Here is a 21,259-nt window from a genome sequence, read left to right as displayed (position 1 = left end):
TAGACTAATATGTAATGAATTTTTGAACTACCAAAATATTGATAGATGAAAATTGTAGATGTATAGGTTAGTTCACCATATGTATGGGTATTTTGTCTAATTCATAGCTTGATTAACAATCAATACTATCAAATGGGCTATTATAAAAACTTTTTCTGATTAGTGATTCAAATATTTCATGACAATGTCGCCAAATTTATCATATTGCTACACCACGACCAATATTCAATTTGTGATACTCTAAAACCTTGAGACGTAGACATCAATTTCTAAAGGCTACTAGAATGTATATGATTTGTTTGCATTGATGAAATTTACTGCTAAGTTCATCTTACTAGTATCGATTTCCTTCTATAGGGAAGCATATGCTTGTTCAAAGGAAGAAGACATCGATACGAGTTGTTGCTGTAACAGCATCCTAGATGTCCAACCGAGACCGTTAGATCCCAATGACATATATCAACAATTTCATATGGTTCCTTACCAAAGAGGTGGTCAATTTCATGCCAAATCAATTGCGCCAGATGGGATTCCTCCAAACTTCTTGAGAACAAAAGGGTGGCGCATTCGTACTCAAACCCCCCAAAACTACCAACTTGGTGAAGCACTGGGCATCAACACTGCCCTCCGTGATCGCCTTCCATCATTCGATCTCCCATTATCCTACAAGAGTTCAGAAGCCATTGTTGTAGGGAAGTGGTATTGACCTTTTATGTTTATCAAAGATGGAACACTGAGAGATCAGATGAAAAAGTCAATGTTTTATGAGATGACACTAGAGCAAAAATGGGAGCAAATATTCACTTGTGAAAATGGTTATAATCAAGGGAATATTGTGTTTGTGGATGTTGCAGTCCAAACAGAACTAGTCACTGTAGGGGGCAGAGAAGCAGTGTGGGATGAGAATAGAGTGGCCAATGGGGTGATTTGGTTTACGAGCTTTGTTGGTGTAGGAGAAGAAGTGAATATTGGGTTGAGCTCGCTAATTGTTGACAGAATGAAATGGGAGCAAGAGAGAGGAGGATGGCTTGGCGGCGAAAAAAGGCAAGTGAGTGTTAATAAAACAGAGGAGTATGCAGGGATTGGTGTTGGTGGGTGGAGTAGGTTCGGTTGCTATGTGCTGGTTGAGGGTTTGTGTTGAAAAGAATGGATAAAAGTGTGGCACTAACCTATGATTTCAAGCACACTCATGTGATTAGGAGCAAATGGGAATGAGAAGTCTTTGAAACTCTAAAAAACTTTAATTATCCTGATATTGTGTATATGTCCTATAGTTTGATTCCATACTTGTATTTGGATTGGGAATTAGAAAATGTATGCTATTGGCACATTACTGGTCCAAAAAAATAAAATAAAATAAATTAAAAAATAACTATTGGCACATTACTAAATTTATTTTATTTTTTGCCTTTATGTTTTATGAATGAGGAAATATCATTTTGTCTCCCTAAACTATCACTCAAAAATCAATTTAACCACTATTCTTTTAATAATATCAATTTTACACCTAAACTATTTGATTTTAGATCAATTTTATCTCTGCCATTAGCTGCCGTTTATATCAAACAAAAATTGCTAACGTAACACCGAAATTTCATTTGAAATTTTATTTTACCTATCAAACTATCACTAAAATTTCAATTAAACTCTCAAATTTCATTTTATTTAGGCGCTTAATTGATATTTTGGGAATTGTTTGGTAGTAAATAAAATTTCAAGTCAAGTTTCGGCGTTACACTAGCAACTTCCGTTTAATCATAGACAGTAATTGACAATGGGGTAAAATTGATGCAAAATCAAGGCCTCATTTGGGAACTTGACTATTTCAATTAACTTTTTTGTTATTTTATCAGATGAAAAATAGTAATGTTTTGGATGATTTATGAATTTTTTTTTTTTGTAATTGAATAGATAGTTAGGAGAGAGAAAAGTGGTTGAATGATGTTTAAAATAAGATATATTATCTTATTGATTTTTATTTTTATTTTTTGGCCTTTTCGGCTATTTTAGCCAAAAAAAAATTATTGCCAAATCCCCACAAATAATTTCGGTATAAAATTATGAATATTATTAAAGGAGCAGGAATTGAATTAATTTTTGAATAATAGTTTAGTGGATAAAATGATCTTTTTTCTTTATTAATTATATTAAAACACGTATTTTCGTTTTTAATATATAGGACACATTATTGATGACAAAATTAAAATAATTATAATTATAATTATATGAAAATAATTAAAAATTATTTGATTATAAATTTATTTTTTCATAATTTAAAATATTTTTAAAATTTTTATTTAATATTCATATTATTTTTTAATTATTTAAGTGATACCGTGCATTGGACAGATGGAATGATAGTAACACATATAGAAAATGTCGATATATATATGTCCGGCTGACGGTTAAAACAAAGCCACACACGTGGCACACATAGACGGCGAACTGTTATGGATCCACCACGCAATAAAGATTCGATTAGAGCCTGTGTTTTCTCAAATTATTTATACTTTTCATCTATATTATTTATAAAAAAAATTAAAATATATTTAATTTATCACCTTTATTATAAAAAAATAGATATTTATTTTTAAACCCACACTTATAATTTATTTTTTATAAACAAATATGATAAATTAAATATGTTATAATTATTAGATTAATTTTTAATTTAATTTATTTATAAATTCTACAAACCTGAATAACACTCTCTGATTCAAATTTTGAAATAGAGAAAATCTCATCTCTTCAACTACCAGTAAAACTTCTAGTCCAAGAAATATTGCTAGAAAACTCACTACAAGAATTCGCACTTTTGACGATCAATTTTAGTGACTAAAATTGATTTAGTCGCCAAAACTCATTCCTTTGGCGACTAAAATTGGTATTGGTCGCCATTGGTTCAAAAATTCTACTAAATTTTTTTAGTCACTATAAATTACTTATTGACGACTAAAAAATAAATTAGTCGCTAAAAACTGCAGTAATCGGCGACTAATGAACATTTTAGTTGGCATTAGTTTTGTTTTTTGGCTACTAAATTTTTTTTAGTTGCCGTAAACTCATTTTTGCCTACTAAAAATATGTAGTCGGTAAAAATCTTGCAAAATGTTTGGTATTTATGTTTGGCGACCAATCTTTTGTCAGTAAATATTTATTTTCAACGACGAAAAAAAGTTTTTGGTCATCGTATAAAAATATGTGGCTACTAAAATAGTTTAGTCGCCAAATAATTAAACATTATTTTACTTTATCTTTGGCTACAAAAATTTTGGTAGACAAAGGTTACTTTTAGTGACTAAATTGATTTTTTCGCCAATAAATCCAAAAAATTTTGGTGGGAATATTAAGTAGTACTGCGTATTTTCAAGCTATGTTTCATTTTGTTTATGTATTTTTTTATTTCTTTGTATGTGTTGAATACACCAAAGGAAACACTCCAGTCACTTGCTCTCACTCTCGTCGACAGCCCATCGGTCATCTCCTCTCATCGACTAACCATCGGCCATCATTTCTTAGAGCCCTCGAACCACCACAAGTACACCGTCTGACACCCATTCAATTTGATTCAGGTTTCTCTCTCTCTCTCTCTCTCTCTCTCTTCGTCTCTCTTCCTTCATCTACTTTCCTGCTTGAGTTTGATTTATGAGTTTCATTTATGGGAAACGAGTAAATGGGTTATGATTTTTGTTCTACATTTAGGGGTTTTTTTTTTTTTTTTTTTTTTTTTTTTTGATGTAGAGGCTTTCAATATATCTGAAACAATTTTTATTTTGTAAACGAATCAAACCGTTGGGTTGAATCAAACAAATTTGTCAAAGTTTAGGTTGTAAATAGGTTTGGCAATGGTCGTCTTCCCTATTCAACCCATCCCATAAATCAGAAATACGCCAACATCAGTTGAGCCATCTTGTAACCATAAGTTAATGTTCTTCACTACATAGTGTATACCAACTGGATAGGGGCAACACTCCGTTTTTGTTTGATTCAATTTATTCCCAATGTTTTGAACAATTTTCTGGTTAAACTGTGAGTCAAACCTATAGATTCAAAACAGAACATAAAACAAAGTACAGTTGTAGACGCGCCCGTGGGCCTCACTACAGTTCAGACTCAATTTGTGTCACGGTCCTTAATCTGAACCAAAGAGTCCAAATCCGGAAAATCGTTTTGAGAAATAGATTTTTGAAAAGAAGTGCCAAACATGGACTGCTTTGCCAGATACAGAGTCGCCACCTAAATATTTTTTATGGGGAAATTTAGGAAACCCTAACTCGGTGCCAAAGGCCACGTGTCCGTCATCACCAAAGTTGCCTCGGCTCGGGAGCTTGGGTACGATTGGGGAAGGTCAGCTATAAGCACCCCCTCTCGCCCGATCCGAATATCGACCTCTACTAACCGTGATATCCGTTTTTGAAAACGTTATGTGTTCTTATTCCCTTTATTAGCGTAGAATTACTATGTTATGCGCGCAGCAAACAAGTATAGACCAAATCGCCTAAATTGGAACAAAATATTGCATGTTTGTTTTGAAGATGGTTTGCTACTTGCAAGTAGGCTAAGATGCAGGTTTTGCCACCCTCGAGTGGGCTTTTAGAAAAGATGGTTTTGCCACTATCTAGTGGGCTTAAAACTCACAGTTTTAATGCATTATTCCAATTTAGTTATTTCAACCTCCATCCACAGGCATTCAAGCAGTTATATCACATAAGCAGCTAGCCTCATGGTAATCATGCTGTTATGGCAACACTCACACGCATGCGGTATGCTAAAGCATAAATGCTTACCGAGTACTCCAAGCCAAAACAAGAACATGTTAGCAATCATGCATGATCCAAGTCCATGTTTAAATGCCTAATGCAACGCATACGGAATGTCACTAGAGTAGGCTCGGCTAGTCTATAAATGACATGTGAGATGCTACAACTAACACGTATTCAATTTGGAATTGAAGTACAAATGCAGTTAGAATGATAAGCCGAGCCCGGTGCATGCAAGACAAATGTATGGATGCACGCATGCATAGTATAAGGTATGCTAATTTAAATATGCCCTAGTCTACCATCATAAGCGGGTAAATAAAAGGGAAGAAGGACGTGGGGTTGGAAGACATACACACACTCACGCACACTTATTACACAATTGCCCTCGCTTGGAGGGTCCGAATAAATATTACAGTCCGAATAAATAATACTAAATTAATTATTACAGAATTTCTAATTAATTAACAAATTAAATGCAGGATTAAAGTGGCCACAACCCCTGCCTCGAAATGCGTGGATGATGCATGCTTGACTCACCTTGCTCGGAAACTCGCTGCCATAGCACTGTTGCCTCTATTTACACTGCCCTGCTTTTTTGAAGATTACAAAATTCTTGGGATATGCTCTCTGCGCACTGCATAACACCATCGGCTAGTGGGAATAACCACTAGCCATGGGAAATGGCCATCGGCTTCATTTTAGTTCATCGGCCACAGATCTCTGGCCGGTCGGCCAAAACTCCCCGTAAAAATTGGTTTTTGACAGCAACAAAGGACAGACAGTGTATGGCATGGAATTTCAAACAAATGTAAGCATGGCCACACTCCCTATCATGTAAGGGACTCAAGGGAGCATGGCCTTCGATTCTCAGACCATCAATTATGCATGATGGCCTAAGCAATCAAGCTTGCCATTCAATGTAAAATGCATGCAATAAATATATGAATGCCAAGACCCTATCATGTTAGAGTCAAGGGGATTGGCGACCGAGGGTTGAGACGTGTTTTGTCACTTGAAGTACAAACACTCCTCGCCCCTCGAGTTTGGTTTGACACCCCAAACCAAACAATGGAATGCATGTATACAAGCTTGACTCAAAGATGCAACATGAGGCTAGGATGCAAAACATGCCAAATGTGATGCAAGCTAAACATGCAAATGTACAATGCTAGGCATGTAAGATGCAATGCAAAGCAATCAAACATGTAAGCTAAGACATGGAATGCAACTAGCTAATAATATGCAAGCATGCGAGTATGATACAATGCAAACATGAAACCAATGCAACATGATCATGCAATGGTGGACCTAAGACATAAAGGGCAGACCTCAACCCACTCCCAAAACAGTAACAAAAGATGCCTAAAATGATGAACAAATACTCATGTAAGCATACACACCAATAGGCCTAAGATTAAGGCATAACCAAGGGGTATTCTACCACCACTACCCCAAGCCAACATGGCATGAGCTATACAACCAAAAATAGAGTTTAGATGCATTGAAATAAGTCCTAAAACCCAATGATATGGCGACTTTGAAGGCTCAAATACTTAGGCATGCACAATGTTCATTTCAAAGCATAAAAGGGCACACCTTCAAAGCATGAAAGGAATGATGAATGCAAGCATGCTAGCATGATTTGGGGACTAAAATGACATGGCAAACAACTTCAACTCATTAAAGTAGACCAACTAAGGCATACTTATGACTCATACACTTGAGGGCTCACAAGCCAAAATGCATAGCAACCATATCAAACATGTCAAACATGACCAAATTGATAACCAACAGACTTTAAGCATGGAAAAACAATGCTAAAAACTTCTTAGTGCCAAACCAAAATCATGCTTAAATGATGTGTTACAACATGACACTCTTTTAGCCAAATGATGGGATTTCAAAGCAAGTATGTTATTCATGCAAGAGGCCAATAAACCCAACATAGGACAGAGGTATAACATGATCCAAAACACCCAAAAAACCTATGAAAAGCAGTCATAAACAACTGAGCATACATGCTACCATATTAAGCCAAAAATGAGGACAAAAGAGAGACCAAGGGAGAGGGGTGTCCCTCCCTTATGCAAGACTTCAAAATCCCTTCTTCACCACTGGAAATCCGTTGGATTTCAGTGGTGAGAAGGCCAAGACACAAGAGTGACCAAAGCTTAACAAAGATGGTACAAAAAGGGGCCAAACAAGGCCTAAGAGGGGGGATTCGACCCCAAATGCCAAAACACCCTTAATGAGATACCTCAAGCATGAAAATATAAGACTTTTTTATGTTATACACAAAGCTTAAATCAGCATGCAAGGCAGGTCAAAAGCTAATGCAAGATTGGGGGAAATAAAGTAAAAGTCTTACCCTTGAAGAACACTTCATGAACAGCTGGTCCAGCTACTCTCTTCTGACCAAAATTAGTCCAAAACCTCAAGAACCAACCCTCAATGCCTCTCAAATTTGAAGCAAGGTGTAATGGTGTGTGTCTTAGTGCAAAAATAAGGTCAAAACACACTTTTAGGCCACAAAACACACACACAAAAGGAGAGAGAGGAAAATGTAGAGAGAGAGGGTGTATATACCAGATGTATATATGTATAAGCTCTGGTTTTTTGTTCAAAACCTCTAACCCTTTGCAATGGAGGAGGAGGGGGCTTTATATAGGCAAGCCAAGAGTTTAAAGCTTCTCCAAGAAGCTAAATAAGAAAGGGGCAAAGGGGGCAAGAAGTTCAAGGCTTCCTGAGGAAGCTGGGACAGCTGGAAAGCTTCTTGAGAAAGCTAAGACAAAGGTCCAAGCTTCCTCAAGAAGCTAGACCAAAAGGGTGCAAAAGGGGCAAAACAGCCAGCCTTATGCACGGGGGGAAGGATTAGTGCATTCCAGTTGGCACAGCTGGCATGCACCATGCCTGGAGGGTTCAAAAGGGGCTACCGGCCAGGAAAAGAGGTCACCGGCCAAATAAAGTACCGGTCGGCCAACTAAAGTGTCGACCGGCCATTGGTAACAAGAAACCAAGGCCGGTGGAACAAATGGATAGCTGGTGAGGAAAGGGGAAGGTCGACGAGATGCGGGGATGGCTGAAAAGTCATCCCCTGCCCTCCAAAGCAAAAGCATAAGTGTTCGGTGCAAAACCAAACACAAAACAATCGAGTCGAGAGATCTTGAGGCAAGGTTTGTATCCGAGACCTCCGGGAACTCAAGACGAACACAAACATGGATAATCATCGTGTCACGACCCAAACCCAGCCCTATGGGTTTAGCGCCGTAACCGGCCAGTAATCCGAGATTACCGAAGGCCTACAGAACAGTAGTACAGTAAAACAGAGTACAGGGCCTAGCGGAAGCCAATACAGTAAATAAATAATGTCCATTGAGCTGTGACAGTCTGTATGCCAAAAAGATTTTTTTTATGCATTCATATAATCATAACAGTACAGGCTACACAAGCATTTACAGACATTCAGTACAGGGATCTAATCCCTTGATAACAGTACAGTTCAGTGAATAACAGTCTATACAGTAATACAAAACAGTAACAGGGACCAGCAGGGGAAAAGACACCCCAAGCCATAGCATGGCGAACTCGGAACCTCGCAGTGAGGCACGGTGGTTGGCTTAACAAAACTGGAATAACCCTGACGCCTCTAGCTTTGATCCGGTGCCTGTACACCTACATATATATATGAGCAGTGAGCTAAAGCCCAGTGAATAACATAAAGCGTAAAGGGGTTTAGAATGAATGTCCTTATAGTAATGAAAACAGTTCATTTCAATCAGTATTTCAGTTGCTCAGTACAGTAAACAGTCATATGTGGTACATCCATTAGCATATCAGTAACAGTAGGTCTTAAAAGACCGAACAGTAATGATGGCCATCAGTCAGTAAACAGTAGTGGCTCCAGGACGGGACCGACAGAGATCTCTGTAACAGTAACAGTAAACAGTAGGTGCTAAGGATGCCACAGTACAGTTCAGAAATAAAGGACATACATTCATTCAGTAATACCAGTTCAGTAAACAGTTCAGTTCAGTATTCAAAGGTAATCAGTTGAACATATCTTTACACAATTGTTACTCACAGAGTTCTGGGCTACAGTAGGCTAGAGCGTCTCCTCGAAATGCCAACCCTATACAGTTAACAGATTGAACACACTCTAAGTTTCACAGCTGGGAAAGGTAATAATTAAATCCCTAAATTTGCCTCGGTGTGTTCTACATCTATATCCTCATTAAGATGTCTAAAACTAGGCCTAAGAATGCCTAGGATGACATGAGGATGCAAAGATGCACTTAGAAAACATTTTCGGAAAACAGAGTCCCGCTCGAGCGTAAGTCACTCCGCTCGAGCGGAAATGCAAACAAAGGTACCCGCTCGAGCGTATAATTACCCGCTCGAGCGTTCTGCAAAAACAGTCAAAAGTGCTGGATGGGTGGAATCTCCGCTCGACGAACGCTCGACGCCCGCTCGAGCTTGAGACAGAAGACTCCGCTCGAGTGCCCAGTCCTCCGCTCGAGCGGATAGTAAAACAGTGCAGAGATGCTGGATGCTCGAATTCCCCGCTCGAGCGCCACTTACCCCGCTCGAGCGGGAGTGCAAAATTTGGAAATCCCAGATTGCACCTCCAAGCTCAAACTCAAGTTTAAAAGCATCAAAACCGATCCTCTTGGGCTGAATTTCCAGAAAACACTTGTAAACACATGGAATAGCATGATTCAAAACTCAATTTGAGAAATCAAAGCCCAAGGGTGTTTAATTGAAACTCAATTTTAACCATTTTTCAAGAACAACATTCAAACATGGCATGCATGAGTTCTAAACCAAATTAAAGCTCCAAAGCTTGATCAAATGAGCTCATTTCTTTTCAAAACCAGATGAAAACATGGTCTATAACAACAATATGAGCATGCATGTACTAATGTCCATGTAATCAACCTCAAAATATAACAATACTAACATGCATGCATGAATTATGCTCTATTTCAACATGCTAGAACTAATACAAGGCTCAACTTTCAATTTTGACATAAACCATGCAAGAATCAAGCTCAAATACATCAATAACGGTTGAATTCTCTTACCTAAGTCTTGTATTTGGGATAGGGAAGCTCAATTGTACAGAACTCCTTCAATTCTTCAAGATCTCAAGCTAAAACAACAAGAACAATTCTCTCTCTCTCTAACTCTCTTCTTTGGTCGGTTGAGGCAACACAAAGGCTGATGAAATGTTGTTTTAATCAAATGCATTAAGTGTAATAAGCCTCAAAAGGTTTAAGGTAGTGGGCCACTACAAGGCTAGTTTGGTAAATAAGTCCTACTTGGCCAATTAACTTATTTTAATCTAATTTAATCATACCGAATCACTTTTTCAATGAATATACCATAAAATTACATAAATTATGTTGATCATAAAACACCAATCAATTTTGGATTCGGCCGCCGATAAGGCCTTCAACTTACAGTCTAAACATATAAACACGAACAGATCAAATAATCAATCAAACAGATAGATGCACAATTAAACAGATAGACTCAGTCAATTCAGTTCCAGTTTCAGTCAGTCAGTTCAGTACTTTAATCAGTTCAATTATCAGTCATAATCAGTTCAGTTATCAATCATAATCAGTTCAGTTTAACGGTAATCAATGTTTATCGGTAAGTAGTGATGAGGGTTATTACAGTCTCCCCTCCTTATAAAGAGTTTAGTCCTCTAAACTCGAGTTACCTTCAGTCTGGAAGAAAACAGGGTTCAGTGGGAACAGTTCAGGATATCTTTTAGCCATGTCCTCTTCCCTTTCCCAAGTGGCATACACACCACCATGGTTCTGCCAGTCAACTTTCACTAGCGGGATCTCTTTGTTTCTCAGTTTCTTGATCCGTCTGTTTACAATCTGTATAGGCCGTTCCTCATAAGTGTAGTCATCACTCAGCACTACACGAGTGGGCTCTATTACATGGAAAGGATCCCGGAGATAGTCTCTCAACATAGAAATGTGGAAGACGTTATGCATATGCTCAATTTCAGGAGGAAGCGCAACTTGATACGCCACCGGATTGATTTTCTCTATAATCTCATATGGTCCGACGTATCTCGGTGCTAACTTGCCTTTGACTCCAAAACGAGTCTGGCCTTTCATTGGTGTCACTTTCACAAATACGTGATCACCCACTTCATACTCTCTGTCTCGTCTTCTGACATCAGCATAACTCTTCTGTCTGCTCTGCGCAGTTCTCAGTCTCTGTTGTATCAGTTTCACTTTCTCAGTCGTTTCATATACAATTTCGGGCCCAAGCAAAGGCCCATCTCCAACTTTTGCCCAGCAAATCGGAGATCTACATTTTCTGTCATACAATGCCTCGAAAGGCGCCATACCAATACTCGAATGGTAGCTGTTGTTGTAGGCGAATTCAGCCAATGGTAAATGGCTTTCCCAGTTTCCCTGAAAATCAAGGACACACATTCTCAGTAAATCCTCCAGAGTCTGGATGGTCCTTTCTGACTGGCCATCTGTCTGAGGATGGTAGGCACTACTCAGTCTCAGTTCAGTGCCCAATTCAGTCTGTAGGCTTTGCCAAAATCTCGATGTAAACTTCGAATCCCTGTCAGAAACAATGGACACAGGCACTCCATGCAGTCTAACAATTTCGTCAATATAGAGTATAGCCAATTTGTCCGCATTATAAATTGTCTTAACAGGTAAGAAGTGAGCAGATTTAGTCAGTCTATCAACAATAACCCAAATCGAGTCTATACCTTTACTGGAGCGAGGCAATCCCACAATAAAATCCATAGTGATATGTTCCCATTTCCACTCCGGTATCGGTAAGGGCTGCAATAAGCCTGCGGGTCGTTGATGTTCGGCTTTAACTTGTTGGCAATGAAGACATTTCGATACAAATTCTGCGATTTCTTTCTTCATTCTCGGCCACCAGAAATTCAATTTCAGGTCTTGGTACATTTTCGTGTTCCCTGGATGGATAGACAGTTTTGAATTGTGGCCCTCTTGCAGAACTCTTCTTCTCAATTCAGTATCGTTCGGTACACACAGTCTTTCTTGAAATTTCAATACATCATTCTCAATCTTGAAACCCGGTCTAGGTTCAGTTTCCCTTTCTTCGATGATCTTCTTCAAGAAGTCATCCAGTTGCTGTTTCTCTTTAATTTCTTCGATCAGTGCTGGTTGAGCAGAAATAGCAGCTAAGGTTCCGCCTTGTTCTCGCAAAACAATTTCAATTTCAGATTTTTCAAGGTCACAAAGCAGCTCTTTCTGTCCAGTGAGTAAACAGGCTAAGTTTCCAATTGATTTCCGACTCAATGCATCGGCAACGGTATTAGCTTTTCCCAGATGGTACAAAATCTGCAGGTCATAGTCTTTAATCAGTTCTAGCCATCTCTGCTGTCTCATGTTCAGTTCTTTCTGTGTGAAGAAATATTACAAACTCTTGTGGTCGGTATATACTTCACATGTCACCCCGTACAGATAGTGACGCCAAATTTTCAAGGCAAATACCACTGCAGCAAGTTCCAGATCATTGGTCGGGTAGTTCTTTTCATGCGGTCTCAGTTGTCGGGAAGCATAGGCAATTACTCTCCCATTCTGCATTAAAACACATCCCAAACCCTTATGAGAAGCATCACTAAAGACAGTATAACCATCCGTACCTGAAGGTAAGGTCAGAACAGGTGCAGTCACTAATCGAGTTTTCAACTCCTGAAAAGCAGATTCTCTTTGGTCACTCCAGTCAAATGATATCCCCTTCTGAGTCAGTTGAGTCAACGGTAAACCAATTTTGGAGAAATCTCTGACAAATCTTCTGTAATATCCAGCCAAACCCAAAAAGCTTCGGACTTCAGTCACGTTTGTCGGTCTAGGCCAGTTCACTACAGCTTCAATTTTCTGTGGATCAACAGAAATTCCATCTTTGCTAACAACATGCCCCAAAAACATAACATGGTCAAGCCAAAATTCACATTTAGACAGTTTAGCATACAGTTTCTGTTATCTTAAGGTTTGTAGGGCAAGTCTCAGATGATGTTCATGTTCTTCTATATTCTTGGAGTAAATCAATATGTCATCAATAAATACAACAATAAAATTGTCAAGGTATGGTTTAAAAATTCTGTTCATGAGGTCCATAAATGCAGCTGGTGCGTTCGTGACTCCGAAAGGCATAACTAAAAATTCGTAATGTCCATACCTCGTTCTAAAAGCAGTTTTATTGATGTCATCTGATTTAACCTTCAACTGATGGTATCCAGATCTGAGATCAATCTTCGAAAATACTTTAGCACCCTGTAACTGATCAAACAGGTCATCAATACGCGGTAATGGGTATTTATTCTTTACAGTTACCTTATTCAGTTCACGATAGTCAATGCACAGTCTCAGTGAGCCGTATTTCTTCTTTACAAACAAAATAGGCGCACCCCATGGTGAGGTACTGGGTCTGATGAACTTTTTGTCTAACAGTTCTTGCAGTTGCACTTTCAGTTCTTTCAATTCAGTTGGAGCCATTCGGTACGGAGCTTTAGAAACCGGCTGTGTTCCGGGAACCACATCAACAGTAAACTCAATCTCCCTGTCAATCAAATCCCCTGGCAAATTGTCTGGAAAGACATCTGGGAATTCTCTGACTATAGGAATACAGTTCACATTAGCATTATCATCAGTAGATACAGTCAGTACAGAACACAGATATCCCTTACAGCCCTTTCTAATCAGTTTAACAGCTTTCACAGATGAAATCAGATACGGGGGAGGTACTACTCCAACCCCATTAAATACAAATTCAGGCAAACCAGGTGGACGGAAGACTACTTGTTTTGTTACACAGTCTATGGTGGCATGATATTTCGTTAACCAGTCTATCCCCAATATACAATCAAAATGATCAATATTCAATGACAGTAAATCAATAAACAGATGTGCATCTCCAACAATGATTTCACAAGCAGGGTACATGTATGCACAGGCCATAGATCCCCCAACGGGTGATGATACAGCTAACAGATAATTCATAGGTTCTAAGGGTCTATTCAATTTTCGAGAAAAGGCATGCGACACATAAGAATGCGTAGACCCCGAATCAATCAGTACATAAGCATTTTGAGTACAAATAGAGAGAATACCTGACACAACGGTCTCGGTATTCTGGACGTCTCCCGGTACTAGGGCGAACACTCGGCCCTGCCTCATAGGCTCTTTCCCGGTAGCTTTGGGGTTCGGTTTTGGTGTAACAGTTGATGCCGCTACGCTTGGTGTAGCTTTACTACTAGCTTGTGGAGTAGAGAGGCAGTCCTTAACCATGTGGCCCACCTTGCCACACCTGTAACAGGCTCTTGATATCTTGTAACAGACTCCCTTGTGATTTTTACCATATTCAGAACAGGGCGGTATTGTACGGTTTCCTTGACTAGACGTAGTCGTTGACCCCGTATTCTGTTTCTTGTTCAATGGACTATGCTTGCCTTTCTTAAACTTGAAACTCTGCCTTTTACCCCGCCATTCAGACAATGGTGTTTCAGTTTTCAGTGCTTCAATGTTCGATTCAGCCATCAAGGCTCGGTCAAGGACATTCACATAGTTCGGTAGTTTCAGAACATTTATTCGGTCAAGAATTGCAACATTAAGGCCGCCTTCAAATTTTCTGGCCTTCTTATACTCAGTATCCACCATATGCGGTGCATATCTAGCAAGCTCGGTGAATTTCGTCTCATATTCAGCCACAGACATTGCTCCTTGTCTCAGCTGTTCAAACTCAGTTACTTTCCTGTCCCTAACACACTGAGGGAAGTATTATTCAAAGAAGGCTCCCTTGAATTGAGCCCAAGTCAGAACGGTATTTTCATCACGGATGAGCATCCACCACCTTCTAGCTTCTTCTTGCAATGTGAAGGTGGCCAACAGTACCTTATGCTTCAGAGCATGGAAAAACCTCAAATAATTTTTCGGTTTCCAGAACCCAAGCTTCAGCTTTTAACGGTTCAAGGCCTCCCTGAAAGGATGGCGGTTTCATTTTGCTAAACTTCTGGGTCAGAGCAATTATATCCCCATCATTAGCATTCACATTCACATTTTGTTCAGGTACAACCGGAGGAGGAGGTGGGGGCTGTTGATTCAGCTGTTGGTCCAGTCTTGCAGTTATCACTTCCATCATATGTTCCAGTCTGGCCATTCTGGCCTCAGAGGATGAGGTTTCAGTTTCGTTTGCAGTGTTTGCATTATACATTTCGCTATAAGCAGTTATAACAGTTTTAAACATAAGTAGTCATTTGTTTAACAGTTTACCACATTAGCATATATTCAGTCAGTCATATCACACACTTATCATGCTCATGAGATGCCCTAATTACTTTTCTAGGACACCCTATAGCTCATTTGGACACGTGTGTGCGGTATAACTCGTGATTAAGTATCGCTCTGATACCACTCTGCCACGACCCAAACCCGGCTCTATGGGTTTAGCATCATAACCGGCCAGTAATCTGAGATTACCGAAGGCCTACAGAACAGTAGTACAGTAAAACAGAGTACAGGGCCTGGCGGAAGCCAATACAGTAAATAAATAATGTCCATTGAGCTGTGACAGTCTGTATGCCAAAAAGATTTTTTTTATGCATTCATATAATCACAACAGTACAGGCTACACAAGCATTTACAGACATTCATTACAGGGATCTAATCCCTTGATAACAGTACAGTTCAGTGAATAACAGTCTATACAGTAATACAAAACAGTAACAGGGACCAGCGGGGGAAAAGACACCCCAAGCCATAGCATGGCGAACTCGGAACCTCGCAGTGAGGCACGGTGGTTGGCTTAACAAAACTGGAATAACCCTGACGCCTCTAGCTTTGATCCGGTGCCTGTACACCTACATATATATATGAGCAGTGAGCTAAAGCCCAGTGAATAACATAAAGCGTAAAGGGGTTTAGAATGAATGTCCTTACAGTAATGAAAACAGTTCATTTCAATCAGTATTTCAGTTGCTCAGTACAGTAAACAGTCACATGTGGAACATCCATTAGCATATCAGTAACAGTAGGTCTTAAAAGACCGAACAGTAATGATGGCCATCAGTCAGTAAACAGTAGTGGCTCCACGAGGGGACCGACAGAGATCTCTGTAACAGTAACAGTAAACAGTAGGTGCTAAGGATGCCACAGTACAGTTCAGAAATAAAGGACATACATTCATTCAGTAATACCAGTTCAGTAAACAGTTCAGTTCAGTATTCAAAGGTAATCAGTTGAACATATCTTTACACAATTGTTACTCACAGAGTTCTGGGCTACAGTAGGCTAGAGCGTCTCCTCGAAATGCCAACCCTATACAGTTAACAGATTGAACACACTCTAAGTTTCACAGCTGGGAAAGGTAATAATTAAATCCCTAAATTTGTCTCGGTGTGTTCTACATCTATATCCTCATTAAGATGTCTAAAACTAGGCCTAAGAACGCCTAGGATGACATGAGGATGCAAAGATGCACTTAGAAAACATTTTCGGAAAAAAGAGTCCCGCTCGAGCGTAAGTCACTCCGCTCGAGCGGAAATGCAAACAAAGGTACCCGCTCGAGCGTATAATTACCCGCTCGAGCGTTCTGCAAAAACAGTCAAAAGTGCTGGATGGGTGGAATCTCCGCTCGACGAACGCTCGACGTCCGCTCGAGCTTGAGACACAAGACTCCGCTCGAGTGCCCAGTCCTCCGCTCGAGCGGATAGTAAAACAGTGCAGAGATGCTGGATGCTCGAATTCCCCGCTCGAGCGCCACTTACCCCGCTCGAGCGGGAGTGCAAAATCTGGAAATCCCAGATTGCACCTCCAATCTCAAACTCAAGTTTAAAAGCATCAAAACCGATCCTCTTGGGCTGAATTTCCAGAAAACACTTGTAAACACATGGAATAGCATGATTCAAAACTCAATTTGAGAAATCAAAGCCCAAGGGTGTTTAATTGAAACTCAATTTTAACCATTTTTCAAGAACAACATTCAAACATGGCATGCATGAGTTCTAAACCAAATTAAAGCTCCAAAGCTTGATCAAATGAGCTCATTTCTTTTCAAAACCAGATGAAAACATGGTCTATAACAACAATATGAGCATGCATGTACTAATGTCCATGTAATCAACCTCAAAATATAACAATACTAACATGCATGCATGAATTATGCTCTATTTCAACATGCTAGAACTAATACAAGGCTCAACTTTCAATTTTGACATAAACCATGCAAGAATCAAGCTCAAATACATCAATAACGGTTGAATTCTCTTACCTAAGTCTTGTATTTGGGATAGGGAAGCTCAATTGTACAGAACTCCTTCAATTCTTCAAGATCTCAAGCTAAAACAACAAGAACAATTCTCTCTCTCTCTAACTCTCTTCTTTGGTCGGTTGAGGCAACACAAAGGCTGATGAAATGTTGTTTTAATCAAATGCATTAAGTGTAATAAGCCTCAAAAGGTTTAAGGTAGTGGGCCACTACAAGGCTAGTTTGGTAAATAAGTCCTACTTGGCCAATTAACTTATTTTAATCTAATTTAATCATACCGAATCACTTTTTCAATGAATATACCATAAAATTACATAAATTATGTTGATCATAAAACACCAATCAATTTTGGATTCGGCCGCCGATAAGGCCTTCAACTTACAGTCTAAACATATAAACACGAACAGATCAAATAATCAATCAAACAGATAGATGCACAATTAAACAGATAGACTCAGTCAATTCAGTTCCAGTTTCAGTCAGTCAGTTCAGTACTTTAATCAGTTCAATTATCAGTCTTAATCAGATTAGTTATCAGTCATAATCAGTTCAGTTTAATGGTAATCAATGTTTATTGGTAAGCAGTGATGAGGGTTATTACACATCGAGTGTTCAAACGATGACGTCCAAGTCTTAAGGACTGTCAAAAATGGGGTGTCTACAACAGTGAGCATGTGTTGAGTTGAAATATAGATGATCTGTAGATTTCCAATGAAAATGCATTACAGAATCATGGTCTTTAATTTTGCACCATTACGACTACAATTAAGTTCATGCCGTCAATATCACATTTCCTCTAAAATTAACAAGGTATTGTGTGTGTGTGGGGGGGGGGGGAGGGAGGGTCATGAATAGGTTAAGTTCAAGTAACTTAACAAAATTGAAATCTTATTTAGTTTTTGTAGAAACATACTCAAGAAATGATTATTCACAATAAATTTTTAATGAAAAAAGTACATCTAGTATAGTTTACAATGGATGGGGTTCTAGGATAGGTAGAATGGGTACAAACCTAAGCCATAGGTTTAAACCCACAAACTCAAGGTTAGTAGGCCGAATTTTAATCACAGGACCAGTGACCCCCTGTCATTCAAAATAAAGATTTAATAATGTTCAAGGATATACAAAATATAGTGTCAAACAAGCTTACATCAACTAGGGAACAACTACATCTTTCTACCGCTATAATTTGCATATTTCTAGGAGACATATGCACTAGAATTTAGGGGAGACACAGGTCCTAATTTGAGGGCATCACATTTCATAGATGATGTATTGTGCAGCCCAAGAAGTTTATGCATGTGCACAACCCATGATGTGGTTCTTCCATATGTCCCTAGCGCAGGCATTTCTCTAACCCTTATTTATTCTCAAGAGGCAATGCTTCATACATCACACACATTGGGATGGGATATTACATTCTTCAAGTGATTATTTGTGCTGGATGGCAGGGCTTTCTTTGGTGTTCTTTTTACTCCAAATCAAATTGTATGTTTGGATATTGAAGAATCATCAACTGCACACAAATTTGAGTTCATTTTTTATACCATATCCTTAAGGTGTCATTTCAAGACTTGTGCTCTCAGGTTGCGAAAGTTTCTTGTTACTCCAGATCAGATTCTTTGTTTGAATATTAAAGAATGATCAATTGTGCAAAAATTAAAGTTCATTGTTTATTACATATCCTTAAGGTATCAATTCAAAACTTATGCTCCCAAGTTGTGAAAGTAAGATTTTAATGGGGTAATTTTTTGTGTCCCTTTCATTTTTAGATAGGTTGTATTAGTGTTCCTTGGGGCATCATTGGGTTCCCATATTTTGCATCTTTTTGTATATCTTTATGATCAGGTCGACTTCTTACTCTCAAGCTATGGGAGGTTGCTTCCTTCGTTTCCAACAGGAGTGTATTGAGCTTTATGACATATTAGCACTATTTAACTTGGATAGTAAAAGTTTATCACCCATACCCACAATATATATAGACATAAGCATATGAATTTATTTAATTTAATTAAACATATGGCATTTGACATAGCAGATTAAGGGAAAATAATTCATGCAACCAACCCCACTTGATTGGGACACAAGCCTTAGTTTGCTTTGGTACATAAACATATGGATATATATTGATTTGGAAGAATTTAAGGGTGTGTCAAAGCATATGACACGCAATTAAGTGATTGACTTGAAGTGTTGTTTGATAACTTAAAAATTGAAATTTAAGTACTGAAAACTAAATACTGAATGATATTAAAGGCAAAATTGGTGAAATAATGTTATTTTTTATAATATTCACCAAAGTGATAGACATTAAATAATATAAATAAGATACATCATTATGTGTGATTTTCTTTTTTTCTTTTTTTTTTTAATTTTAAAATTTTGTTTGTATTTTCTTTATACTCATACTTCACCCAAATTTTCATCTTTTATGGCCATCCTCAAAAGTCCTAGTTAATCTTTGCTTGACTTATAAGGTTCAAAAGATAGACAAGAGTTGGATGATGATACGCGATAGGTTGAAAAGTAAAGAGTACCAATAAGGTGTTAAGTCATTTATTGACTTTGCTACGAAGGACTTAAGCCCACACGATGATATTCGTTGTTCATGTGTCGATTGCTTGAATGGAACAAAACATAGTCGACAAGTTGTACGGCTGCACTTGATACAAAAAGGAATTGCATGTTCTTATAGAACTTGGGTGCACCACGAGAAACGTGTTCCATTGCATCATGATTAGCTTAGTGTGTCACACGATGCTGGTGAATTTTTGACATTGACGATAATTTGGGTAAGTTGCCTACTATGTTAGAAGAGATTTACATGAGAGACCTCATGGATGATAATATCGACGAAGAACCTAATAACTTGGAGAGAGAAAATTTAGTAAAGTTCATTAGGTTGTTTGATGATGCTCGACGCAAAGTGTACCTGGAGTGTGAAAAGTTTTCCGTGTTGTCCTTCGTTTAGTAAGATGTTTCATATTAAGGTGTACAATAAATGGAGCAACAAATCTTTCGATATGGTTATGCAAATTTTCAAAGACATTCTCCCAAAGTGTAATGAAATTGTTCCATGGACCCTTTATGAATCGAAAAAGTTCTTACGTGAATTGGGTTTAGGATATGAGGCCATTCATGCATGCAAGAATGATTGTATTTTGTTTTGGAAGGACAACGCAAAACTAGATAATTGCCCTACATGTAAGGAGTCTAGATACAAGTTCAACAATGCGAGTGGTAAAAAGATTCCTCATAAAATATTGAGGTACTTTCCTTTGACACCGAGGTTGAAGAAATTGCACATGTTGAAAAAAACCGTCGTATATATGCAGCATCTAGCCGATGGTCGTATATTGGCACAAAGAGAAACGTGTAGATGATGGAATGTTATGGCATCTAACCGATGGTCTGGCATGGAAGGACTTTGATATGCAGCATCCTATGTTTTTTGTAGAACCCTGGCATGTAAGGTTAGGGCTTTCCACGGATGGTTTCAATCCGTTTGGAAATATGAGCACATCGTATAGCATGTGGCCTATACTCTTAATGCCTTACAGTCTCCCCCCGTGGAAGTGTATGAAAGAGCCATTTCTGATGATGTCAATGCTTATTCCGGGTCCATCAGCCCTTGGAAGAGACATCGATGTTTACTTGCAACCATTAGTGAAGGAGTTAATGAATTTGTGGGAGCATGGTGTGCAAACATATGATGCCTCAAATGGTCAAAATTTTAAAATGCATGCAATAGTCATGTGGACCATCGATGACTTCCCCGCATATGGTACCATGTCTGGTTGGACTACAAAAGGTTACTTGGCTTGCCCTAATTGTAACATGGATGCATCATCTCAGCGTTTGCGAAGTAAGGTAGCATATATGGGTGCCCGCCGCCACTTGCTCGAGAACCATATTTGGCGAAGAAGTAAGCTCTTCAATGGTCAAAATGAGCATTGATCCAAACCTATGGAGTTATTGGGAGAACAAATACTGTAGCAAATTGATTCGGGGACATATAGGCCGTATGGCAAGCATCTAAACAACCAAAAAAGACAACAGTCAGAAAATCCACCTTCCAATTGGACAAAAAGGAGCATTATGTTCGACCTACCCTATTAGAAAACGCTAAAGCTTCGACACAACCTTGATGTCATGCACATAGAGAATAATATATGTAACAATCTGCTTAGGACACTACTGAGCATTGATGGCAA

The 21,259-nt window shown here is 38.6% G+C and overlaps 1 protein-coding gene across 1 annotated transcript; it reads left to right on the top strand.

Moving 5' to 3' along the window:
• Positions 1-712: 712 nt before the first annotated feature.
• On the top strand, positions 713-1,141 carry LOC114266836 (uncharacterized). The gene has a single exon (XM_082872459.1). The coding sequence runs from the start codon at positions 713-715 to the stop codon at positions 1,139-1,141; it is 429 nt and encodes a 142-aa protein (XP_082728585.1).
• The last annotated feature ends 20,118 nt before the right edge of the window (positions 1,142-21,259 follow it).

The sequence above is a fragment of the Camellia sinensis genome, chromosome 5, assembly GCF_055761805.1.
Source record: "Camellia sinensis isolate YWXY chromosome 5, ASM5576180v1, whole genome shotgun sequence".
NCBI classification, from domain to species: Eukaryota; Viridiplantae; Streptophyta; class Magnoliopsida; order Ericales; family Theaceae; genus Camellia; species Camellia sinensis.
Note: the sequence above shows the minus strand (reverse complement) of the source record. Positions and strands in the feature narration are given on the sequence as shown.

Excerpts from the sequence above, each read along its gene's own strand:
- LOC114266836 (XM_082872459.1), top strand. The coding sequence starts at position 713 with ATGTTTATCAAAGATGGAACACTGAGAGATCAGATGAAAAAGTCAATG.